This window comes from Nyctereutes procyonoides, unplaced genomic scaffold, assembly GCF_905146905.1.
Source record: "Nyctereutes procyonoides isolate TBG_1078 unplaced genomic scaffold, NYPRO_anot_genome, whole genome shotgun sequence".
NCBI lineage: Eukaryota > Metazoa > Chordata > Mammalia > Carnivora > Canidae > Nyctereutes > Nyctereutes procyonoides.
Window position 1 is genome coordinate 3,998,072 of NW_026575129.1, and position 25,293 is coordinate 4,023,364.

The 25,293-nt window shown below is 33.9% G+C and overlaps 1 protein-coding gene across 1 annotated transcript in view; it reads right to left on the reverse strand.

Annotated features, from left to right (window-relative positions):
- Window positions 1-25,293, reverse strand: part of HOMER1 (homer scaffold protein 1) — a 126,883-nt gene that overhangs the window by 35,323 nt on the left and 66,267 nt on the right. Inside the window, exon 5 of the mRNA XM_055342245.1 lies at window positions 23,465-23,604. Within this exon, the coding sequence (XP_055198220.1) occupies window positions 23,465-23,604 (140 nt within the window). The remainder of the gene's footprint in view (window positions 1-23,464; window positions 23,605-25,293) is intronic.

Consider the following 25,293-nt stretch of genomic DNA (forward strand, 5'->3'; position numbering starts at 1 on the left):
TGAAGTACTTCACAGGCATTTTACATACTTCAATACTTCAATTTAAATAATGCTTTTTCTACATGTGTGAATTGAGGGTTGGGTGCTGGATACAAGGGAGAAAAAAATCTATTTAGTGGGCCTACTGCTAGTTTGTGAGAAAAAATTTACTCAGGGTGATACTGTGAATTATGCACCTACTACTTTCACACAAGTTAATATTTATGTTGGTTTCCCTTTTATCAAAACTAATCAGTCACTAAAAACTTTCTTTGGAAATTTATTCAGAGCACAGTGCTAGACCATCCTACTGGGGAGAGGTCTTCAGGGAAACAGCCTTACATACTAAGAATTATGTTTCTCTAATCTCTTATGAATAAATATCTATCTTTTGCAATGGGTACAATTATTTTTAAGCCTGTCCTTTTATTTATAGGGTAATAGCATCTTATAATCATTATACTTTATTCAAGACAGAAATGAATATTATCTCTCCATCTATAATTTGATTTCTAAGATGTCTGTTTCCTTGCAAAGTGGGTCACTTATGGAAAATCTATCCCAAAAACTGTTTAATATACTATGTAGTATTGTTGGGGAAAATATATATAAAATAATAGAAATCACTTTCAGTATTGGCAGAATGAAAAAGATGCTATTAACAGAGATTTTGCAAAGCTAAAATTAGGTAGAAATATATGAATAAGTTTACAGGGAAATCTCTCTTTTCCAATTTCCTGTCATAAAAACATTTCATTCTTAAAAAAAAAAAAAAAGATGTGACCAATAATCTAATTGACCACTCAATATCTGATACTCAGAATCAGAGGACTTTTGGATTACAGTTTAAATTTTTGTTTTAAAAAAAGAAGGCCAGAATCAAAAGATATAACTTCAAATTACTTGTATGTTTGGGTAACAGCATGAACAAAATTTTACTTGCAACCATTTCTGTATTAGTTGAAACAGATCATCATTACCAAACTCCATTTAGTTAATGCATATGAGCTATGCAAATAACTTGTAAAAGGGTCCTGATCAAAAGCATTATGCAAATGAAATTTAGGGAGGGTTAGATGGTGATAGGTATGTAAGTATTTAAGAATATAGCTCAGAATTAATAATAGCTTAATCCACTATTGACTGGCTATTCTCAACAGAGGATTTTTTCGTTTTCTCTCTAAAGCCTGATTGATTAGCCTGCATGGAAGTGAAAGTTTATTATTAACTCTGGGAATCAACTTTACTGGCCACAGTGATGATGACTGGCTGTACTTCAGCTCCAGATTATTTCACCAAGAGTCACCACTGGATGATACAACTGAAAGCTCTGTCAGCAGTATATTTGCATTGTGTTTGCATCTAGTAACAGTCACAGACTTGAGCATATCCATCCCATAAACTTAGTTCCCCTTAATCTAATATCCTCTTTCATAATCTGTGACTTTTAAAGTTTTCTCTGTGTAAAGTCATCATATATGATTCAAGACCACTGACTTGGGCTTCATTTATGCCAAGCTTAAGCAACTGAATAACCCAGACTATTAAATCCAAATGCTGTAACAGATGGGGACTTCCTATTTTCCCTATATATTGGCAATAGTTAGGACTCAAATTAAGATTCCTGCCTCTTCAAGATTTTTGCAACTACACTATCTTTTTTTCACATGTGCTATTCCCCTGCACTATTACCTTACACATAATCTGCAATTGACTATATGTGGTCATATATAAAAGTATTGAGAATGCTACGCAGAGATCACTGAAAACTAAGTGACTACTTCTCAATAGCTCAGAATATGAATAAAAATCAGTGATAATCAGATTATACTAATCAGAAGTGAAAATGTCAAAGTTGGTTTCAAATCCTTGGATAGTCTGGTAAAGTATGGAATGAAACAGATTTCAGGTGTTGCTCCAAAGGCCTTCGACATCACAACAAAATATGCAAAACATATTTCAAAGCAGAGAATGGTTACAAATGAAGATGGAATAAAGTAGGATATCTATATTTCTTTTTGAGGATATGAAAATAGATACCCATGTCACTACTCAAAATCAGACTGTATGTTATAGAGATGCATGACCTCATGTTTTGCTTATATTTACATGAAAAGCAAATAATTTTATAACACATATAAACATGAATATCTGTGGAACTACTTCACATCCTTCTATTAATATCTGCTAAGCTGTTTTCTACAAATGAACACACATTCTACTAAAACTAGGCTCTTAGCACTAAAATACGCTTCTAAGGTTTACTTGATTTTTTAACAGCTTTCAGAAAACCACCTCAAACAACCACATATGCCTATGTTGAGAGGAGCTTTATCATACATTGTGTTTGCCCGTATAGTGAATCCTTTATGTAACTGCTTCAGTTTATGAGCTTGTAATGACTGGTGATTTTTTTTTCTCATGACCTAAGTGTCTATCAGTGAACAAATGGACAAACACATGGTAAATATACACAGTGAAATATTATTCAGCCATGAGAAAGAAGGAAATGCTGACTGCAACAACCCGGGTGAACACCGAGCATGTTTGATAAATGAAGTCAGAGAAAGACAAATACTGTTATGATACCACGTATATGTGGAATCCTAAAAAAGCATAGAAACAGACTAGAATGGTGGTTACCAAAGGCTGCAGGAAAAGGGATTGAGATGTTGGGCAACAAGTACAAACTTCCAGCTATTAGATGAGTAAGTTCTGTGGATCTAGCATACAGCACTGTGATTATAATTACTAATATTGGGGATCCCTGGGTGGCTCAGCGGTTTAGTGCCTGCCTTTGGCCCAGGGTGTGGTCCTGGGGTCCCAGGATCGAGTCCCACATCAGGCTCCCTGCATGGGGCCTGCTTCTCCCTCTGCCTGTGTCTCTGCCTCTCTCTCTGTGTCTCTCATGAATAAATAAATAAAATCTTTTTAAAAAATTACTAATATTGTACTCTACACTTGAAAGCTGCTGAGAGTACATCTTAAATGTTCTCACCATGAAAAAGAAATGGTAATAGGACATGACACAGTTAAGTTTGCTAATGCTATGGTGGCAGTCATATTGCAATACATGTGTATCAAGGTAATACACTGTATACCTTAAACTTACACAATTTTGTATGTAATAGTATCTCAAAACCAGAAAAAAATGCTTTGGAGTTACTCTGCAAATATAGATCTAGAAAGCCAGCTTTTACATTGAGTTTTTCAAGAATTATATTACACTGACATGACATGTGGCAACTATATGTAACTTTAAAATGGTGATTTTCTGAGAGTATAGTTAACTCTTTCCGATGCATTTTTATAAAAGTGATCAAATAAATTCAAGGAAGAAAAACTAATTTCAGATTCTATATACTGATACCCTTAGCACTACACTACATGGAAGATCTTTATTCGACAGTGTGCTAAGCGATACTGTGGATTTACAACACAGCCAGAAGTACTTCTTCCTTAAAATTCTTAGCAACTAAGAACCAAAAACCAAATTTTATAAAATTTGGGCATTTATGTATTTTGGCTCTTAGGTACTATTTGGAGAAGATAAAGTAATCAAAGAGGTGTTCGTTCATTTTCTATCAACGCATTAAGATTTGCATTTCTAATTTACTTAGTCATGTGATGCTAGCATTTTAACCGTTATTGGAAAACTAAATAGGCTATCAGTTTGTACAATTTCTGAACTCAAGCAAAAAGTGATAAATCAACAGTATTTACTGCTTTTTATGGATCTAATATTTTGGGAGTTAGATGTATATGACATTTTTCTTATCAAAGGAATTTCTACCCTAACTGTAGGAAAAACTCTAATATATAAGCAACAATTAACTAGTCACCTGATTCAATAATTGCTTATTGCACACCTATGTATCAAGCACTCTATCAGACAATGTAAGGACGAACCAGCATAGCTATTGTTCTCAAAAGGCTTAAAAGCTAGTGGGCTTGAATCATCTTGATTTCTAGCCCTTTGTTCTCAATGCTACAAAGTGAACAATTCTCTTATTTCTTCCAGGTCAGTCTTTCTCTACCATTTCTTTCCACTGTCATTACCGTGACCTCAGATGAAATCACTAAACATCTTAGTGCTTGAAGGCCAAAGCAGATGCTCTTCCCTCTATTGGGTGCTCCTTCCTCTCTCTCCTAGACCAATATCTCTTCTCTGGAAGGAAAAGTGATGTGTAGTCCTCAAGGGGCCTCTTCCTCTGATCCAGCCATAACAACACCTGCTCTCTCCTCTCCCTTTGATCTTTTCTTTCATGACACTTTTCATAACAGTAATCATGCAGTTATTTATGTAATTGTTATGTAATTATTTTTCTAACTCCCCTATTTAAATACCATGAGAACTGAGACTTTCTTCTTATTCAGTACCTGACACTCCAAAGTCAAAAACGGGTAAAGCAAACTGAGATCTGCAGTGTTTTTAGTAGCAATGGGGAGAGAGATGAGGCTCTTCATGGCTTCCAGAGCACTCAATGGATCACTATCACACTGCTTATACATTCTGCCTCACAAAGCTTTTCAAGGACAAACTTATTCACTTTGTCTTGGCTCACAGACATGCTTAATAAATTCTTGATTTTGAACAATGAGTATTAAAATGAACCTGTATGTGGATAACTGCAAGAAATAACTGGTCATGCTTAGTTTGACCTCTGATTGTGTGTGTGCCTCATGGCAATTTTACATACATAACTTTTAGTTAAATGATTCTTAATCCAGGAGGTTACACATGTATATATACATACATATAAAGATACTTCACAAAAATAATAGTGCCTTGCAGGTGCTCCCAGCCTATGGATGTGTGGTTTTAGGATTACAGGTTTATCGAACTACCTTTAACCTCTTTATCTTCAAATAAAGTTTAGAACCTACTTTTATTTATTTATTTATTTATTTATTTATTTATTTATTTATTTATTTATTTATTTTTTAAGATTTTATTTATTTATTCGAGAGAGAGAGGCAGAGACACAGGCAGAGGGAGAAGCAGTCTCCATGCAGGGAGCCTGACGTGGGACTTGATCCCAGGTCTCCAGGATCACGCCCTGGGCTGAAGGCGGCGCTAAACCGCTGAGCCACCTGGGCTGCCCTAGAACCTACTTTTAAACTATTTAGGGCCTACAACCATATTTTGCAGATTACCTTTGAAGCTATTTACAAATTTCAACTTGCTGCTCCCAAGAAAAGACTTTTGTTATGGAGCTCTTTCTAGATGTTGTCAGATCATTATACGCAGGTCTGAAAACTCTAGGACATGTGTTTCAAATGTTTGCTCATGCCACAATGGTCTTGGAAACATAAAGCTTTGCTCTAAGCAGAATTAAAACTGTTAGCCAGCTACTTGGTAAACACCTAGATTACATTCTTAACTTATCATTGTATCAAAAGACTAACGAGCAAAGAAAGCATATTATGTATGTGTACACAGTAAACATACAATACGAACTACTGTATAATTAACTGTACAAATTACAAATTACTCAAATCTAAGATTACCTAAATATTTTACCTTGCTTGCAGGCTCTAAAGAATACTATGACTACACACACCAAGAATACACACTAAATCCTGTTAAATCCTGTCAATGAAAACATAATATCAACATGACCATGTTGACTTAACCTCAATACATCGTATGTTCTCTAATAAATCAAATGCCTATAGACCTACTTATTGGTGAATTTCAATCACGTATTTAAAGATTCATAAGCTATTTTTGTGCCAAATAATGAATGAATTTTGTCAATTACCATCTTTTCCAAGTTTTGTCTCCATACAGAGACTAAAAATTTCTTTTTTTTTTTCAGGCTGCTTCTTTTTTTTTTTTAATATTTTTTTTCTTTATTTATTTATGATAGTCAGAGAGAGAGAGAGAGAGAGAGGCAGAGACACAGGCAGAGGGAGAAGCAGGCTCCATGCACCGGGAGCCCAACGTGGGATTCGATCCAGGGTCTCCAGGATCGTGCCCTGGGCCAAAGGCAGGCGCCAAACCACTGCGCCACCCAGGGATCCCGAGACTAAAAATTTCAAGATAGATTTGGGAAAGACTGGGACAGAAAAGCCAATGGTTAGAGTCAAATTCTAATTCTGGTGTCTATAGATCTTAGAAAAATTCTCTAACCTCCTTACATTCCAGTCTGTTCTCTAAAAAGTGGCAAAATTAGACCTATTCATTTTCTCATACGATGCCTATAAAGTAGATTAAAAATTAAAAATTATAAACACAAAGGTTTAAAAATAGAAACTCGTGTAGGACCTTTAATGAATAAATTTCCATATATACCATACCACCTAATCGTTAGAAGTACTAAGAATAGCAGGGTGAGCCTAGCATTCAAAGTTCTGAACTGAGGGACGTCTGGGTAGCTCAGTGGTTGAGTTTCTGCCTTCCGCTCAGGACGTGATCCCAAGGTCCTTGCATTGGACTCCCTGCGGGGAGCCTACTTCTCTGCTTGTGTCTCTGCCTCTCTCTTTTTATAGCTCATGAATAAATAAAAATCTTAAAACACACAAAGTTCTGAACTGAAATATATGGACTATTACAAGATAATCTCTTCAGGAAGAAGAATGAATAAAGAAGAACAAAGATGATTTTTCTCTCAATTGGTATTGCTGACCTTGTGATTTAAAAGCAAGGAGTAGTCTTCTCTGCCTTTTTGGGGCATAATGCTTTCTTTCTATAAATTAGCTTACAACTTGTATTTGTGAGGTATGACTCACTGGTAGGACATTAAACAACACTATTTGAAGTGCTAAATGCCTACACTATTACTTCCAGGTATAGCAATATATTACTTAATAAATTCTTACATCCTACTTTTCCAAGACAGCATGTCAGACTTCACTATTTTCCTGTGGTGAAGTACCAGGTTTCAAAGTGTGTGACTACATACAGCAAGTTTCTTTCAGTTTATTGTTTATGACTTAATATTCCTAAAGTCCATTCCCAAGTAGAGATTTAATTATTATGGGTTTCAATCTCTAAGTCTGGTTATTAGATAGCATTAGAGTTCAAAAATGTATTCTATTACAATATTCCATTCTCGGACATTATGATGTTATGGTTATCTCTCTTAGTGCTAGTGCTCTAATTTGAAATGGATCTATTGTTGGAAAGTATTAACTGATGGATTGATCACATATTTTAAATCTATAGTGATATCTGGAAGGAAGTTAAATGATTGTAATTATGTGTGCATATAACACAGAAGCATAGGAGGATACTAATACTGCTTTTTCCTAAATTTCTACTTAAAGATAGATATGGTTAATTTGCCTCATATATAATTATTTTAGGTAGCATAGTAACATTATCAATGTTTTTAATCGCTATAAACTTGGTACTAAAGCTCATGCCCAGCCACAGGAGATCATAAGAGGACATCTTATTTTCTTGACTAATGGCAAGATCATTTAGAATATTAAAAGAAAGGGCCTTAGGAATCATTACTTCTCTCTTTCACTTCACAGATGAGGAAACTAGCTTACAGAGATGAAGTAATTTGCCTAAAATGAATACTACTGGTGGCATGGCCACAAAAACCCAAGTTTATCCCTTTATTTTTGAGATGGATATTATGGTAAGAATGTGCTTTATTTTTAGAGACCAATACAATGATCATAAACCATTATATTATTCACATTTCTTCCCAGGAAATTATTCTCTCTAGAATTAAATCAGGTTCAGGATGCATTCATTTTCTAAACTGTTTCCATATTAAAATGGGCACTGATACAAGATAGCCCTTCTAAATTTTAAAGATCAGAAAAGTAACTGTTAAGGTAATGACTAATAATGGTTATACTTCTTCATATTTCTGAAGCACATGTTCACCAACTTTAATCTGTCCTTTCTATGACAGATTGTTTAGAAGAGCACATATATCAGATACTATCATATTTTGGGACTACTTTAGAAAAAAAGGCACACTTTCTCTAAAATTTTTAGCAAAAAAATAACTTCTCAGTATTAGATTCCATATTTGGTGTTTATAAAAATCAGTAGGGGCAACCGAAACCAGGTTCAGAATTATTTTTAGAGGAGTTTTTTTTTTTTTAATATTTATCTATTTTTAGAGAGGTAGAGAGAGCGTGAGCTGGTAGCATGGGGTAGGGATGGGGGTAGGGGGGAAGCAGAGGGAAAGAATCTCAAGCAGATTCCCAGCTGAGCATGGAGGCCAACGCAAGGCTCAATCTCAAGACAATGCTGAGCTTAAATCATGAGTTGGTCACTTTACCAACTGAACCACCCAGGTGCTCCCAAGGAACTCTATTTTTATAAATGCTTATACATAACATTTTTTCAATAATTTCATTACAACCCTCAAACTAGATGACTGTTAACATAGGGTTTTTCTCATTATTCTGAGGTTAGAATTTCCAAAGATTATTCTTGCTGCAGTAATCAAGTATATGAGCACTAAACTAAATACAGAATGACACACTGTATCCTATGGATCAATAATACACTATGAACCAATTTATATCATTCATATCAATGGATATGAATGCATGCATAAAACTCTTAAATGAGGGCAAATTATAAAATTAGTAAAGGAGGGAGAAATTACAGGGACAAACAGAGTTAGCTGAATAAAAGCCCCTTGTATAGTTCCCACTCCTACTAAAGTTAAATAACAAATTAAACAACATGAGTGAACTCTGTAGTACATATCACATTAGGGAACAGACTGGTAAAGAGAAATATGTAAGGCTCATCTAAAGCTATTACATTTTGAAAAAGTGACGAATACAAAAATACAACATTGTGAGGTCGAGTGCTTCTTGATCTCAACATACTTAACCTAGGACTATATATCTATTCTCCTTTTAACAGCATTTGGAATAAGTTATAAAATAAATATTTAAATAATATGGTAATGTAGGAAATATTTTCTAAATTCAAATACAGATTATAAGCTTGATTCCCTAAATTCACTTTGAATTGACTTGCTTTTTGATACTATGACAGTGAGAACAAAGCAGAAGTGAATATTTTATAGCAATTTTAAAGCCTCACTCTGGGTGTCATTATCCGATAATGCACATGCTGTAACTATGTTTTCACTTGCAAAAATTGGGTTGATTTACGTGAAACAGAAAATGCTATATAATTACTTCCCAAAATATGTTATGAAAATAAAACTGTACAAATGAAACCAAATTCTGTAGGCTATCAAGGATTTTCTATGCATGAATTTTACCTAATTTTCCTTTATACAAGTTTTCTTTTGGATCCTTCTGCTATCATATGAAGCAAATGCTTATCAAATTTCTATTACAACAATCTTATTTTTTTAAACTTTTTAAAAGATTTTATTTATTTATTCATGAGAGACACACAGAGAGAAAGGCAGAGACACAAGCAGAGGAAGAAGCAGGCTCCATGCAGGGAGCCCGATGTGAGACTCGATCTTGGGACCTCAGGATCACATCCTGGGGCAAACGCTCAACCAAAGGCAGGTGCTCAACCACTGGGCCACCCAGGCATCCCCAATAATCTTATTTTTATCCAAGTATTACTAAGATTTCACCGCTACCTAGTAACACAGAGTTTTATCTGTGTTAACTGTGTTAACAGTAACTCAGCTTTTATCGAAGTCTAAATTCTGAGCATCTCTGTATGCTTGAACCTTGTTTCGGGATTTTCACTTTTTTTCTTTAATTTTACCTATTTCCTTTTTTTTTTTAATGATAATCACAGAGAGAGAGAGAGAGAGAGAGAGAGAGAGAGAAGAGAGAGAGAGAGAGGTAGAGACACAGGCAGAGGGAGAACCAGGCTCCATGCACCGGGAGCCCGACATGGGATTCGATCCCGGGTCTCCAGGATCGCGCCCTGGGCCAAAGGCAGGCGCTAAACTGCTGTGCCACCCAGGGATCCCAATTTTATCTATTTCCTTGTCATATTCATTTTCTTTTCAACTAGAATTTAATGAATTGGGTTGCCTTTTTTCTAAGAGGTATGAATAATTAAATCTCAATTTAAAAAAAAAGGGGAAACCAGACACTTACTTTAGCTTTTCTTTAATTGTAATTATATAAAGCTCTTTGTTAAAAAATCAGTGCAATGTTTCATGCATTTAAATTTATACAAGGATGTTCATTGATAAATCACAACTTCATTATCTTACTTCCATTGGAATATACCTAATATCCATTCATAGCTATAAAAAAAGCACTTGTAAATTTAGAAATAAGTAAAATCTTATGATTCTAGAAACTACCAACAAGAAACAGTCGAGTTATTAATTCTATACTTTTGTTAGAAACATTTAAAATTTGCCTCACAACATCCCTGTGAGGTGGGGAGTAAAGTGTTCTCAAATATCACAACAAAAGAAGTGGACCAATACAAGAGTATCAGATTACATGTAGGAAAATGGCTTCATTAAATCTTAAAGGAAGTGACAGGTATAAACAATTCTACTTTGCAAATTAGGCTGATTATTTTCCACAATTTTTAAATCAGGAATAAAGCTATTTTGATTCTCAAATAGGAATTTTTCTTTATGAAGGACTTCCAAGCCTTCCGAAAATTAAGTGGAGCAAAGAGATACTGAAGGGTTCTGTTCCAGACCAGCAAAACTGAGCGAGTATCACAGTAAAGTGAGGCAAATGAGTTTTCTGGTGTCCCAGGGCATATAAAATTTATGTTCACACTATACTGTAGTCTGTTAAGTGTGTAAAAGCATTATCTAAAAAAAAAATGTACATGCCTTAATTAAAAAATGCTTTATTGTTAAAAAATTCTAACCATCATCTGAGTTTTCAGCATTTTAATCTTTTTTGCTGGTAGAGGGTCTCGCCTCGATGTTGATGGCTGTGGACAGATCAGGGTGGTGGTTGCTGAAGATTGAGATGGCTGAGGCAATTCCCTAAAAGCAGACAACAAGGAAGTGTGCTGCACTGACTGGCTCTTCCTTTCACCAACAAATTCTCTGTAGTTAGTGATGCTATTTGATAGCATTTTATTCACAGACCTTCTTCCAAAATTGGAGTCAGTCCTCTCCAACCCTGTCTCTGCTTTATCACCTAAGTTTATGTGATCCTCTAAATCCTTTGTCGTCACTTTAATAATCTTCACAGCATCTTCTCCAGGAGTAGATTCCATCTCAAGAAACCACTTTCTTTGCTCATCCATAAAAAGAACTCCTCATCTGTTAAAATTCGATGAGATTGCAGCAGTTCAAATAATGATGATGAAAAGTTTGAAATAATGTGAGAATTACCAAAATATGACAGAGACCTGAAGTGAGCATTTGCTCTTGGAAAAATGGTGCCAGTAGACTTGTTCAATTAGAGTTGCCACACACCTTCAATTTGTAAGAAGCACATTATCTAGTCAGTGCAATAAAGCAAAGCACAATAAAACAAGTTATGCCTGTATAATATCATTTTGCCAAAGGAGCAAAACATTTCTTTCTTCTGCTACATGGAGATACCTTAAGTGCTATCTAGAAATAAAAAGGAATTTTAACTCTGAAGTTATCTTCTTTAAAGGTTCTTTCTACTTCTTTGGACTCTTCAAACTTAAAACTGTGAAGACTGGATATTTTAGAACTGTCATGTTTCTTTCTTCCATGTTAGTCCCTCTCTTCTCTTAGGGATTATTTGCATCTTCTCTATCAGGACAAATGGCAGATCCTCGTCTTCCATAGGAAATGGTGACTGCTAAATTCCAAAACTCATGGCCACAGAAATGATCAGATAGCCAAGGAAAACTGGCTCTCTTCGCAGAAGAAAAAATATCCAACTTGGAGAACTGATCTTTTCTCACTTTACAAAAAAACCTATCCAGCAGGTATCAGGATTTAACGAAGTAAGGCAGCAGGATTTAAAGAAGTAAGGCAGCTTTTCCAGGAAAAATATTCAAAGCAGAATTTTTCTTTTAAGTGAGAAGTGGGGAAAAGGGAAGGGAGTTTATGTAGGTATATAATTTTTCTTCTTTATTATTTCTGCCTAAGATATACATCTCTCTCCAAAAAACCAAAATGGATAAACTATGTCTAATATTAGTTCAGGGCTTGGCACCTAAGAGGTCCTGGAGATGGCAAGACCACTAAGATAAGGTACATTTCCTTTCCTTGCTATGGAAACTAAGACTTTCCAACCATTATTATGGAAATGAATTACAGAATGATTTAGCTACATCCTTTAAAAAAACTGAATAGGTAGATAGTCCCACTGTTCCCTGGACTCAGAAAATATCCAGTGATATGGTTCTTTACATAATTTATCAAATACTAATATTCAATCTCTAAATACTGAGAGAAAAAAATCTATTATTTTGTAGAGTCACAAAGGCCTTAGTAACTTAGTTTATGAGTATACTAAGCATATCCTAGAACTATCTAATTACAAAAAACTATTAAGCCAAAGGATTGAATATACTTTCCAAAGACACGTTTATTAACATGTTTTTCCATTAACCTCATGTTATAGACTCCAAGGCAGTTATGAAGAAAATTCACAAGAATTTTCTTATTACCATGAAGAACTTTAAGTGTTGAAAATCAAAAATAAAAAAACAAACCAAAACAAAACAATAAAAACCTCTTTAATGCCCCAGGTAAAGGAAACGAAAAAAATCTGGCTTAACTTAGTTTGTGACTTAATTTTCTACTTTATAGGTACCCTTTAAAATGTCCCACAATATAATTTTAACATTCCTATGTTGCTTAAGGTTAATGTACAAAGGTTAATGTACAATCCAAAACTCTCTTAGACTACATGCATCCAGAAACATAAGATCTTAGAGATAAACTAATAGAACACTACTGACATAAAACAAGTATTGATCACATAATTGATTTAAGATAATCATAAGCTAATGTTTCTATAATGCAATAAGGGAATATGTGAAGAGTCTTCTAGAGTAATAATTATACTAGAAATCAGTTATTTGAAATGAGTAACTTTAATGTTTGTTTCTATTCATATTTGATAAGAATATGCTTTATATTCACTAAAATAAAATGATTTATCCAGTATCTTCTTTAAAAATATTTATATTCTCACTCTGTTTTTTAAAGAACGTATTTTTACTAGTTATTGTAATTTAAAAAAATTAAAAAAGAGGGAGCACCTGGGTGGCTCAGTTCGTTAAGTGTCTGCCTTCAGCTCAGGTCATGATCCCAAGGTCCTGGGATTGAGCCCCACATTGAGCCCCATGAGCTCCAAGAGCCCCACATCAGGCTCCCTGCTCAGCTCAGTGGGGAGTCTGCTTCTCCCTCTCCCTCTCCCCTCCCTCCTTACTTGCACGCTCTCTCACTTGCTCTCTCTCAAATAAATAAAATCTTTAAAAAGAAAGTAGAAAAAAATCATTACTTAAAAAATCAGATAAAGAAGTAAATCTGCTCCCATTTCCACCATCCATAAAAGCTATTCCACATATTCTGGAAAAGATAAAAAGCTAGAAAACTGCAAAGTTTTATAATTTTAGACATAAAAACTAAGGCGTAGTGATGTGCTTTAAAGAAATAGTGACAGTTTTATAAAAGAATTCTACCTCTCAGTCAATTCTTCTATTCTTTAAAACAGACTATCAATTTACTTTTAAGAAATAGACATAGGGAAAAAAAAAAAGAAAGAAATAGACATAGGGAAAGCTATGTTGCTATATATATTGCTATATATGTCAAAGCATAGATTTCTAAAGCTACCAACTGAGGGAAAGAAGTCACTAAACAATTAGAATATCAATGGGAAAAAAAAAACATCAAAAAACTAAGAATATAAAGAGCATCTATGAGGGACGCCTAGGTGGCTCAGGGGTTGAGAGTCTGCCTTAGGCTCAGGGCGTCATTCCAGTCCAGGGATCGAGTCCCGCATGGGGCTCCCTGTGAGGAGCCGGCTTCTCTCTCTGCCTATGTCTCTGCCACTCTCCTTATGTCTCTCATGAATAAAGAAATAAAATCTTAAAAAAAAAAGCCCATCTATGAAAACCCACAGTTAATGTCATAATTAACAGTGGAAGACTTAAAGCTTCCCCTCTAAGAAAAGAACAAGACAAGAATGTCCACTCTTGTCCCTTGTATTCAGCATTGTACTGGAGGTTCTAGACTTGGCAATTAGTCAAGAAAATGAAATAAAAGACATTCAGATGAGAAAGGAAGAAATAAAATTATCTATTTGCACATGACATGATTTTGTATATAGAAAATCCTAAGCAAGCCACCAAAAACTATTAAAATAAATGAGTTTATTAGCTAATTAATGGGATATAAGATCACTAAACAAAAATCATCTGTATTTCTATATATTAGCAATGAGCAATTAGAAAATGAAATAGAGAAAACAATCCCAATAACAGCATCAAAAATAAATCATCAAAATAACAGCATCAAAAATAAATAATAAAGGAATACATTTAACAAAAGAAGCACAAAACTTACACTTTGAAAAGTAAATAACACCGTTGAAAGAAATTAAAGAGCTCAATAAATGGGAAAATATCCCATGTTCACTGATTGACAGACTTATCATTACTAAGATGGCCAGCAAAATTGTTCCACAGATTCAGTGCAATCCCTTTCAGAATTTCAATGGAGTTCTTTACAGAAACTCACAGGCTGATCCTAAAATTTATGTAGAAATTCTAGGGACTCATAATAGTTGAAACAATCTTGAAAAGGAAGAATGAAGTTGGAGGACCTAAATTTCCAATTTCAAAACATACTACAAAGCTACAGTCATGAAGAGTATGTTAGAATTGAGAGTTCAGAAATAAACCCCCATCTGTACAGTCAACTGATTTTTTTTGACAGGGATGTCAAGACAATTCAGTAAGAAAAGAACAGTCTGTTCAATGAATGGTGCTGGGAAAACTGTATATCCACAGGCAAAAGAGTGAAGTAAGGCCTCTATCTCACAGTGTATGTAAAAATTGATTCAAAATGGATCAGACCTAATCATAAGAGTTCAGACTATATAACTTTCAGAAGAAACATGTAAATTTTCATGACCTTGAATTAGGCAATGGTTTCTTAGATATGACAGCAAAAGTATATGAAAGGAGAAAAATAGATAAATTAGACTTAATTAAAATTTAAAACTTTTGTATTGCAAAGGACACTATCAAAAGGTGAAGTTTGGCAGCTACAGGTTAAACATCAAATTACCCCAGCAATTCTACTCCTAGGATATACGTGGATAACTGAGAACACGTATTACACAAAAACCTGTGCACAAATAATCATAGAAGCATTATTCATAACAATGGTAGAATTTTCAGAAACTGGAAGCAACACAAATATCTATTATCTAGTGAGTGGATTAATAAAATGTAGTATATCCACACAATGGAATATCATCCAGCAATAAAAGGAAATGAAGTACTGATATATTCTACGATGTGGATAAACCTTGAAAACTCATGCTAAGTTAAAGAATTTAGTCATAAAACACCACATATTATATGGTTCCATTTATAAAGAATGTCCAGAACAGGCAAATCTACAGAAAGAAAGATTAGTGGTGACCTTGGATTGGGGAAAGAAGGTAGTGTGTAGGAGGAAAAAAAAAAAAAAGTAGTTGCTAATGGGGGAGGTGAAGAAAATGTTTTAAAATTGACTGTGGAGGGATGCCTGAGTGGCTCAGCGGTTTAGCGCCTGCCTTCGGCCCAGGGCGTGATCCTGGAGTCCCGGGATCGAGTCCTGCATCGGGCTCCCTGCATGGAGCCTGCTTCTGTCTCTGCCTGTGTCTCTGCCTCTCTCTCTCTCTCTGTCTCTCATGAATAAATAAAATCTTTAAAAATAATAATAAATAAAAAAATAAAATTGACTGTGGTGTTGGCTGCACAGCTCTATAAATATATCAAAGTCCCCTTGAATTATACACTTTAAATAGGTGAATTATTTAGTATGTGAATTACATCTCAACAAAGCAGTTACTAAAATTACTAACAGGAATATTAACTGCTAAGTGGACCCTACTGGAATTAAAAATGTAAACTATTCTTCATACTGATATTTTTGTTGATCCTGTCTAGTAATATATTATTATCGCTAATGATCAAGATATACCAATGTATTTACCTCTTTCTGTCATCTCAGTGATTACAAAAACATATATATTTATTTGCTTAACAAATTTATTCATGATCTCTTACATATTGAAATAGCTTGAAACTAAATAGTATACAAAGAAATGTAAATCAGTAAAACTCACTCCATAAGCTAAGAATCTAGTAGGGAAGTTTAACAAGTAGTGGTAAATATATGTTGAACAATGACAAAAATCTGGATGAAAAGTATCTTGAAGTATGATACAGAAAACAAACCCTCTTGGAGTTTAGTGGAAGGAGCACTGCCTCAACCAGGAAGGACCCTAATGATCAATGCCTTTGGAGATCTCTGTTCTAATCAAGCCATCAACAAATACTGCTGCTGAATACCTCACCTCTTCCCTGGCCTTGCTTGTACTTCTTTTTTGTTGTTGTTGTTTTGCTTGTACTTCTGTAACATGAAGTGGATGGACTATGTAATAGAAAGTTTCTTCTATTTCCAAAGTTCTAATATTGAAGTTTAACTTCAATTTAGGCCAGGGTCATAAAAATCAACTATTTTCTCTACATTGGACATATGACCAAGCTAAACGGTCAGTGGAAAATGGAAAACTGATGGAAAATAAATAGAAGTAAAATATACATTTACTTTAATTGGTTAGTCACATCTACATTTTTTTTTTTATCCCTACAAGGAAGGTGTAATCCCTGGAGCATGACTACTTTCAATACATTTATTTCAGTCTGAGAGCATGAGAGTAAGCTTACAGAGGCAGTGGTGCTAGAGCTTAAAGGATATTACAGAGGTTGACCAGCTGGTGGTCCAGTTATGGCCAGAGGTGGATGGGAGGAAATACAGAGTGTGGGTACACAGCCACTGCAAAGAGAAAGGAAAATGTTCCAAAAACAAGGAAGCAAAGACTTACAGATGAGAAAGCATGCTTGCTTGATTATACGTGGAAAACCACCAGCAATTTGGAGTAACTGCTATAAAAGCACAAGGTGATGAGGCCGAGGAGGCCTCATCCGGTGACCATGGAATGATCTATACATACCATGACACAGAAATTGACTTTTGTGTTTGAGAGAACAAACCTGTCAGAGTACGTCAAAAAAGAGGAAATGTCCAGGATTCATCTGCATGTATATATCATCCCAAACACTTCCACCAAGAGTTTATAAGGTTATTACAACAACGAATATTGCTAGTAAAATATCCTTAAAATCTTTACCCTGGGCTAAACCATATGTAAATCAGTTTCCTTTTGAAAGTCTAAACTAGAAACCAGATGGGTCATCTAGTCCCTATCCCTCTGTATGGCATTATTTTAAAAAACTTTAGTTTCTTCAGATGAACCTTGCACATTTTACTTTACCACAGACCTCACCACTCCTTACTGCCATACATACCACAAATGTCACACCTTTATGTGGCTTGTTTGACCTCTTATGTTCACATCTTGATCTTGTCCCTTACTCCTCTAGTAAGAAAGATGGGAATCCAATTAAAAGGAAGAACATTTTCCTCTAAGTCCTAGAACTATCCATATCACACACCTCCCTTCCAGTAGAATCCCCACTATGGTCTTTTAAAAACAGAAATGAAAGGTTAAAATGAATTTTAAAAGCCCTCTACAGGGAAGAGATCATAAATAATCTAGGATCAATCTGTTCCATTATGAATGACCACATGTCTAACTCCAGCTAGTCATTTTGAAAATGGAAGCTGACAATCAATGGGGACAGACTCATGAACATTCTTTCCCATTAATTACAATGATAAGGCAAAGAGGGAGAAGGGAAAGGGACCAATCCCAACGGAGGTGAGTTACTAATGTTTTTATTTTATATGAATAGTTATTTTTCTTCTTCCATAAAACCTACATTAAGTGGTAATACCTGAAAAAAATGCTTCAGCAAATTTATACATTTTCTTCAAAATATTTTAGAAGACATTAGGAGAGAATAAAGATCAATTCTTAAAAAATGCAGGACAGGAAATTTAAGTATACTTATTCAGAAAGATAATACTGTAAACACCCAATCACTATACTCTATTTTTTTACTGCATCTTATTTAAAATGTAAAAACTGCTTTTCACTTCCCAGAGAATGTAAACTGCATATATTATGAAATTACTATAGCACTTCTTATAAAATGCTATCTATTCAAAATTATGGTAAAGGAAATTCTGACACCTCTAAATTCTTATATTACAATCTCTCATAATCTGTCTCAGGCTTCAAATTAATTTTTAAAAAACCTAATTTCTGAAGCTCCATGGTGGAAGAATAACAATATTTAAGTTGTTATAACTATTAGTGGAATCCTACAACTTAAATTTTCACCTGCAATTATATTAATGATAAAGCACTTCTTGTGAAATCAAATCCCAGGTTTACAGATAAAATTTTATCCAAACAAAAGTTAGCTAGAGAGATTATTTCTATTTTAGTTCTTACCTATGACCCTTTAAGTTTTGCCTACTATTCATAAAAATGGGAGACACAGGGCATAGCTAAGAAGAGTATAGTACCCCAGAGCTCTTAACAGTCATTCATCTTTTTCTTGTTTGTATCATCTTTCAAGTAAGTACAAACTGTATTTGATTCAAAATAAAGCACTTTTTAAAAAAATTTAACATGTAACTATAACGGTGTATAAGTTTTCTAACAAAATTTAGTTTTTCAAACTGTCCAAATATCCCTGATCAGTTTTAAAGCAGTAGCTTTCTGAAACTCTGATAATAAAGAAATTACGCTATTAAATAAAAATTAAATGAACCCAACCCAGATTTCATAAGTTTGAGTAAAATTGTAGTTTGCTGGTTTGGTTTAAAGTAAAATCAATATACTAAAGAGTAACATCTGTGCATACATCCTTTAATGAATATCTGCTGGAAACACACAAAGTGGCAGAAAAATCTCTTTAACAGAAGAGAAGACACATGCAGCACCCCCAAAATGTGTAAGTACTAGCAGCACCATAAGAATATACTATATAAACACCAAAAGAATTTAAATATAATCAGTGCTTAAAACAGCCTATTTTCCTTAATATAATCAAACAGTTATTAAAATTTATCAGTACAAAAATAGCTTCACAAACTACTAATGTATATATACTAGTTCTGGACTCTCAGAAATAAAATAATAGCAGTTATTTATCAATATGTGGGGAACATAAATTTACACTGAACAAAATAAAAAGTTTTAGTTTTTAGTATTATATTCTAACAGCACTGGGATAGTGTAAAATTAACTATTTCCAAAGGGAATTTAGATAGCTTTAAGTCTTAAAAAACATATCCTAGAATTTCTTATTAAGAACAAGTAAATTCCAGAATTCATACAGCTGATGCTATAAAGCAAACAGTAAGTCCCTGGAAATAGAAAACAAAACCTTCCCCCATTTGTTTATGCTGTTCTATTAGTATATATCTGCTTTATTTAGTACATAGCTAATCTAAGATAAGGTCTCAAAGGACACCCTGAACACTTTGGTGGGGAATATATACCTGCTCAGTCCTCAAATTATTTTTATCATTTAGGTTAAAAAATAATTTTTAAGAAAAATAGCAATTTAGATAAAATATAATGCCATTTCTCCCAAAGAAATCACACTCGATCTTAGCCAAAGGCTGAGAAGTGATCCTCCCCAAAGAAATCAGTAAACGTTTTCAAACTCACTAATTCCCCCTTTTATACACTCCTAAACTTCAAAAAGCATTTATATAAATACACTAAAAATGTATTAATTTATTGAAACTTACTCAATGAGAATGTTTTTGCATAAGGTTAGGACATAAATAGCACTTGACTAAGGAATACTGAGTAGCCCATACATTCTAAAATTTAGTTCAGTGGTATAATTAAAAATCAAAGAAAAGAGTAAATAATTCAAAGTAGACTGTATAATGACACTGAGATAGAATATAAATAGCTGTGCTACCTTAGTAAGTTTTTTAAAAAGCTCGAAAGTAATTTTAAAACGTACTGTGGGGCAGCCCAGGTGGCTCAGCAGTTTAGCGCCACCTTCAGCCCAGGGCGTGATCCTGGAGACCCGGGATCGAGTCCCAAGTCAGGCTCCCTGCATGGAGCCTGCTTCTCCCTCTGCCTGTGTCTCTGTCCCTCCCTCTCTGTGTCTATCATGAATAAATAAAATCTTAAAAAAATAAAAATAAAAAATGAAAGTATTGTGGATGAAATTTTATGTCTGGGATTTGCTTTTAAAATAATACAAAAGTGGGGGATCCCTGGGTGGCTCGGCGGTTTGGCGCCTGCCTTTGGCCCGGGGCGCGGTCCTGGAGTCCTGGGATCAAGACCCGCGTGGGGCTCCCTGCATGGAGCCTGCTTCTCCCTCTTCCTGTGTCTGCCTCTCTCTCTCTCTCTTTCTTTCTCTCTGTGTCTATCCTGAATAAATAAAAACCTTTAAAAAATTAAAATAAAATAATACAAAAGTGGAAGAGTGGGCAGGGGCGGAATAAGACCATTTTTACATAACTCTTGAAGATGGGGGGGTGTTCATGGGAGTTCATCATAGTACTCTCTCTTTCAAATATATTTGAAAATCTGTGTAAGTTTAAAGAATAACAAAAAAAAATCTTCCTTATGTCTTTAAAGCTAGTAATTTTTAAAAAGTACATAGAACTAACAAAGAGTAAAGAGCCAACCATAACACAATTGCCAAAATTTCAGGACCAAATGAAAATCAAGGCCACCTTCTGGTATGTTAATTAATGAATTCATGAGACTAGGTACACGGTTTGAATTTTAAGAGCACAAATTGGCTTGCTAAGTACTATTACTACCATCAACTCTTAATTAACTTGACTAGGTCATTGCTCTTCATATCCTTTCTTCATGAAATCACAACACATAGATATTTTAGTGACTTTGCTCCTTACTTAACAGTAAAATGGCATCAACCAGGACAGAGAAATGTTGGCAAAATATATATATATATATATATTTGTTCATTCTTTTCTGTTGAAGTAAGTACTAAGGAAGAAGGCAAACATTGTCTAAATAAGCCTTAAAAAACCTACTTTTGTCTTCCTTTGTAAAAAAAAAAAATAGTGTTTAAATTATCAAATTTAAACACAAGTTTCAGATTTAAATAAAAATTATTTTAATCTTCTGTTTCTCATTCATGAAACGCTGATCTTATTTCTACAGAGTACTTTTAGGATAGGAAGATAATAACTTCCTAACACTACGGTGTACTTGGTATAGGAGTTCAACTAAAATGTACTCTAACTGGCATTCCCTATTGGGATCAAAAGGTGAGCTGCAATCCTACTCAAGTTTCATGAACTATGCGACCTAGGACAACTGACCTAACCGCTGGGATTTAGTCTCATGTGTTGAAGGCACATGCTTTCAAACTGATGTTTCTTACATTATAATCAGGCACCTACACAAATATGTGCATTACTGAATGAAGCAAAGTTTCTATTCTTAATGTGAATTTTACTCTAATATTTCCTATCTCATGTTTCATTTTTTAGAATGCCAAGAATAACCTAAATTGATTTCACACTACCGAAGTTTGGAAGATCCTAGATTACACCATCTTTAAGGTCTCTCCTGTTATTTTGGGATTCTAACATTGGTTATAAAACACTCAATCGTCCATCTCAGATAGAAATCAAAACTAGTTCAGAAGGTAAGTCTTCTGAAATCCTGAAAGCTATTTTTAAAATGGTATAACAAGAAAACTATAAGACAGTATAATACCTTTAACATAATTAAAAGCTTTAAATGACCTATTAAATTTTCTTTTCAGAACTCAAGTATCTCCATGAGTAATCTACAGATTCCAGTAGTCAAAGAAGCTGTACCTTCAAGTAAAAATAACTAACTCCTATTAGACTCCCAAGTACAGAGCAGATCAATAGAAGATGACTAATCCCAGTCCATAACTCCAAATACTAAGGATCAGGAAAACAACAAACATTCAGAGACTTTTAGGTGCATAAAGTAAACTAGAAATAGTTTTTACAAATGTTAAATACAAAGTTCTCATTTGCAAATGCTATAATATTCAATGCACATGGCTCATTTAAGTAAGTCAAAGAAATCAAATTTATTATGTTCAGTTCATTTACATCTTTTAAATGGGTATGTTAAATTTAATAGGAATAAAATTTTTCCTTCCCTCATATTTTTTAAAAACTACATACTAATCACATTGCTCTTCAGTTGTAACTGCATATTAAAAAAAAACCCTATATATTTTACCTATTGATGTGTACATGATATTCAGAGGAACTAATAAATTTTTCATGTATTCAGTTTATTTTTATAACAATAGAAAAGAGAATATGCTTACACTGCCATAGTTAAAACATATTAATGCTTTAACCATGATAATTCTAAGATGGGTCTACTATTGTATGCCAAATTATTAGCATTTTTAGGTACAAAATTAGAATAGTCTTGCAGTCACAAAGTTTTCCTCACACATTCCTTAAAAAAACTCACAACTAATTTCTTCCTCAGCCTGATCATGAGGTCTCTCAGTGTTAGTCTCTAAAGTGTATATTCCGTGCTGCCCCTAATATTCAACAGATTCAATCAAAATTAGAATTCTCATGAAAAAAAGTCTGGAATTTCTCACTTCACAATTGTTCTGAATATGTTCAAGAATTTGATTTTTTTAGAAATTGGTCCTCAAAAGAGATGCACAATACAGGAAAACTATTTTCTTAATTTCATTAAAACTACCTGGTCAAAAATTTCCAAAGAAAGATAAAATTTAACTTTAAGACAATGACTGATAGGTATTCGTTTTTATTTGCAGTGCTGCAGTTCCAGAGACCTCTCTGTGTCCAAAAAAATACCAAAGTATGGCAAATTAACTGGTTTAGAACACATTTAAGACAAATTTTATCTTTTTGAAGTATCAAATTCTTTTACAGTTCAGAACTACAAGATTTATCCCCTGTTAGTTGGTAAAAAACTCAATCTGACATAAACGTTAATAGAAGTTACAACAATAACTTCTTTCCTTCTGTGAAATCCTATGGTGAGATCACCTCTAAGAGTACAGTAAAGCTTAATTTCAGAGTAGGAAGTAGATTTAAAAAACAAACAAAACAAAAAAAAAAATTTTAACCCTCAAGAACATAGATGAAACCAGGTTAACAAAGGTGGCCTTTTAGGGGCTGTGTTAAAAAAATAAGTAGAAAAGATTTACAATAATAAAGTGTTTCACTGAAAAATGATTTGTACTGCAATTAACTCAGTAGTTCTTTTCTACATAAAGGAAATGTTCATTCCAGTCCATATAGGCATCTATAAACTATTTAAAAACCTTTCTGAGGTTGAAAGTAACATTTTAAAAAAAGAAAAGATTGACCTGGGTTTTCACTTAGGGTTATAACTTTTCAAAATTTATCTGAAACCAATAAGTTTCCATATTTACACATTTTACTTAATCATGATGGTTGAATTGAATCTGTACCTATGTGAAAATGGCAATGCATTCTGAGTTGGTTCAGCCCTTGGCTCTGAGTTCTGTGTCACATCAGGTGTTCTTTCATCATCTGTTCCATTGATACTTTCTGGTGTTAAAGGAGACTGAAGATCTCCGCCTGCTGATTCCTTTAAAAAAAGGGAGGTAGGGGATAAAAGTGTTATACTTTTATTAAAATATACAAGATTAACTTAAAGTTCAAAGTGACTCCAACGTATGCTTACTTACAAACTATACTTCCATTGAAATTTGAGTCAAAGATGTAAAAAATAAAATTTAAAGGAGAAATAATTTTTAAAAGCAGAGCAACTCATAAGAAAACAATATAATTTAGAAATGTAGTTTCAAAGAACTAAAAGACTTCTGGGTTTATATAAACAAGTAATTGGTTAGAATCAAAGATGTTCAGAGAACTAATTATGAAAAAGAAGACAGCACAAAAATGCAAGAAAATGTCATTTTCCTTGGGAAGGTAGGAAGGCAAAGGGAAGAATGGAATCTTCAACAAGTTTTAATTTTTTTTATCTGCCCTACTTTTCAATTCCATAGTTATCTACAAAAGCAGCCAGAAATCCCTCTGCTACACATAGAGAGTGAGTGTATTTCAGTTTGCCAGAACAATGGAATTATTTTTCTTCACAAAATTTTTCTTATTTCTACTTTAAATTAAGTTTTGTCTATCAAGGTAAATTTAATTCGTTCCTCTGGAAAGTAAGTAGAATTTAAAATGAAGCTCAAGCTGACACTTATTATTGTGACTGCCATCTTAAGATTTTCTAAGTTTGGTATTATTAGAGATCAAAATTGAGGGGTCATTGGATAAATCTGTTAACCAGGAGAGGTCCTAGTACCAGATCATTTTAAGTATAGCTTTGTGGACCCCTTGTGATCTCTGGGCACTAAAACTTCACGACTGAAATATTAGGCTATGCGAAGGAAGAAAATGAAAGCATCAGTGTCCAATAGGAGAGCGGGTAGGTCATAAGCTCAAAAAATATGGGATTTCTTCAAATAAAAACAAAAGGGGTACATGGCTGGCTCAGCTGGTAGAGCATGCGACTCTTGATCTCCAGGTGTGAGTTTGAGCCCCATGAGGGGCAGAGCTTACTTAAAAGAAAACCCAACCAAGAAGAAAAATGTGTGTAATACAGGAAAATGCTTATAATTAGAAAAATATAAGTATACAAGGAGATATCTTAGATTATGATAATTTATATATATTACATAAAAATACTTCACATGGAGAAATCCTAGGAAGAAATATAGAAAATATTAATGTGGTGAGTAACTAACTTTCTTTCGGGAGCTTCTGGTTTTATTTTATTTTATTTTATTTTATTTTATTATTTTATTTTATTTTATTTTATTTTATTTTATTTTATTTTATTTTATTTTTGAGCTTCTGGTTTTAGATTGAATGTATTTTATTTCACATTTAAGTATTTTAACAAATTCTACCATAATGCTATAAACTATTAAAGGTCAAAAGGCTACTTTCTTTTTATTTTTTAAAGATTTATTTATTTATTTATGATATACAGAGAGAGAAAGAGAGAGAGAGAGAGGCAGAGACACAGGAGGAGGGAGAAGCAGGCTCCATGCCGGGAGCCCGACGTGGCATTCGATCCCGGGACTCCAGGATCGCGCCTTGGGCCAAAGGCAGGTGCTAAACCGCTGAGCCACCCAGGGATCCCCAAAAGGCTACTTTCTTGATTCCACCTTATCACTTAACCATTTTTCAATTATTAATTGAAACCTCTATTTTGACCTTTAATTTCATTCTTTTAAAATCTTTCTCCTAAATCCTCTTTGTTTCA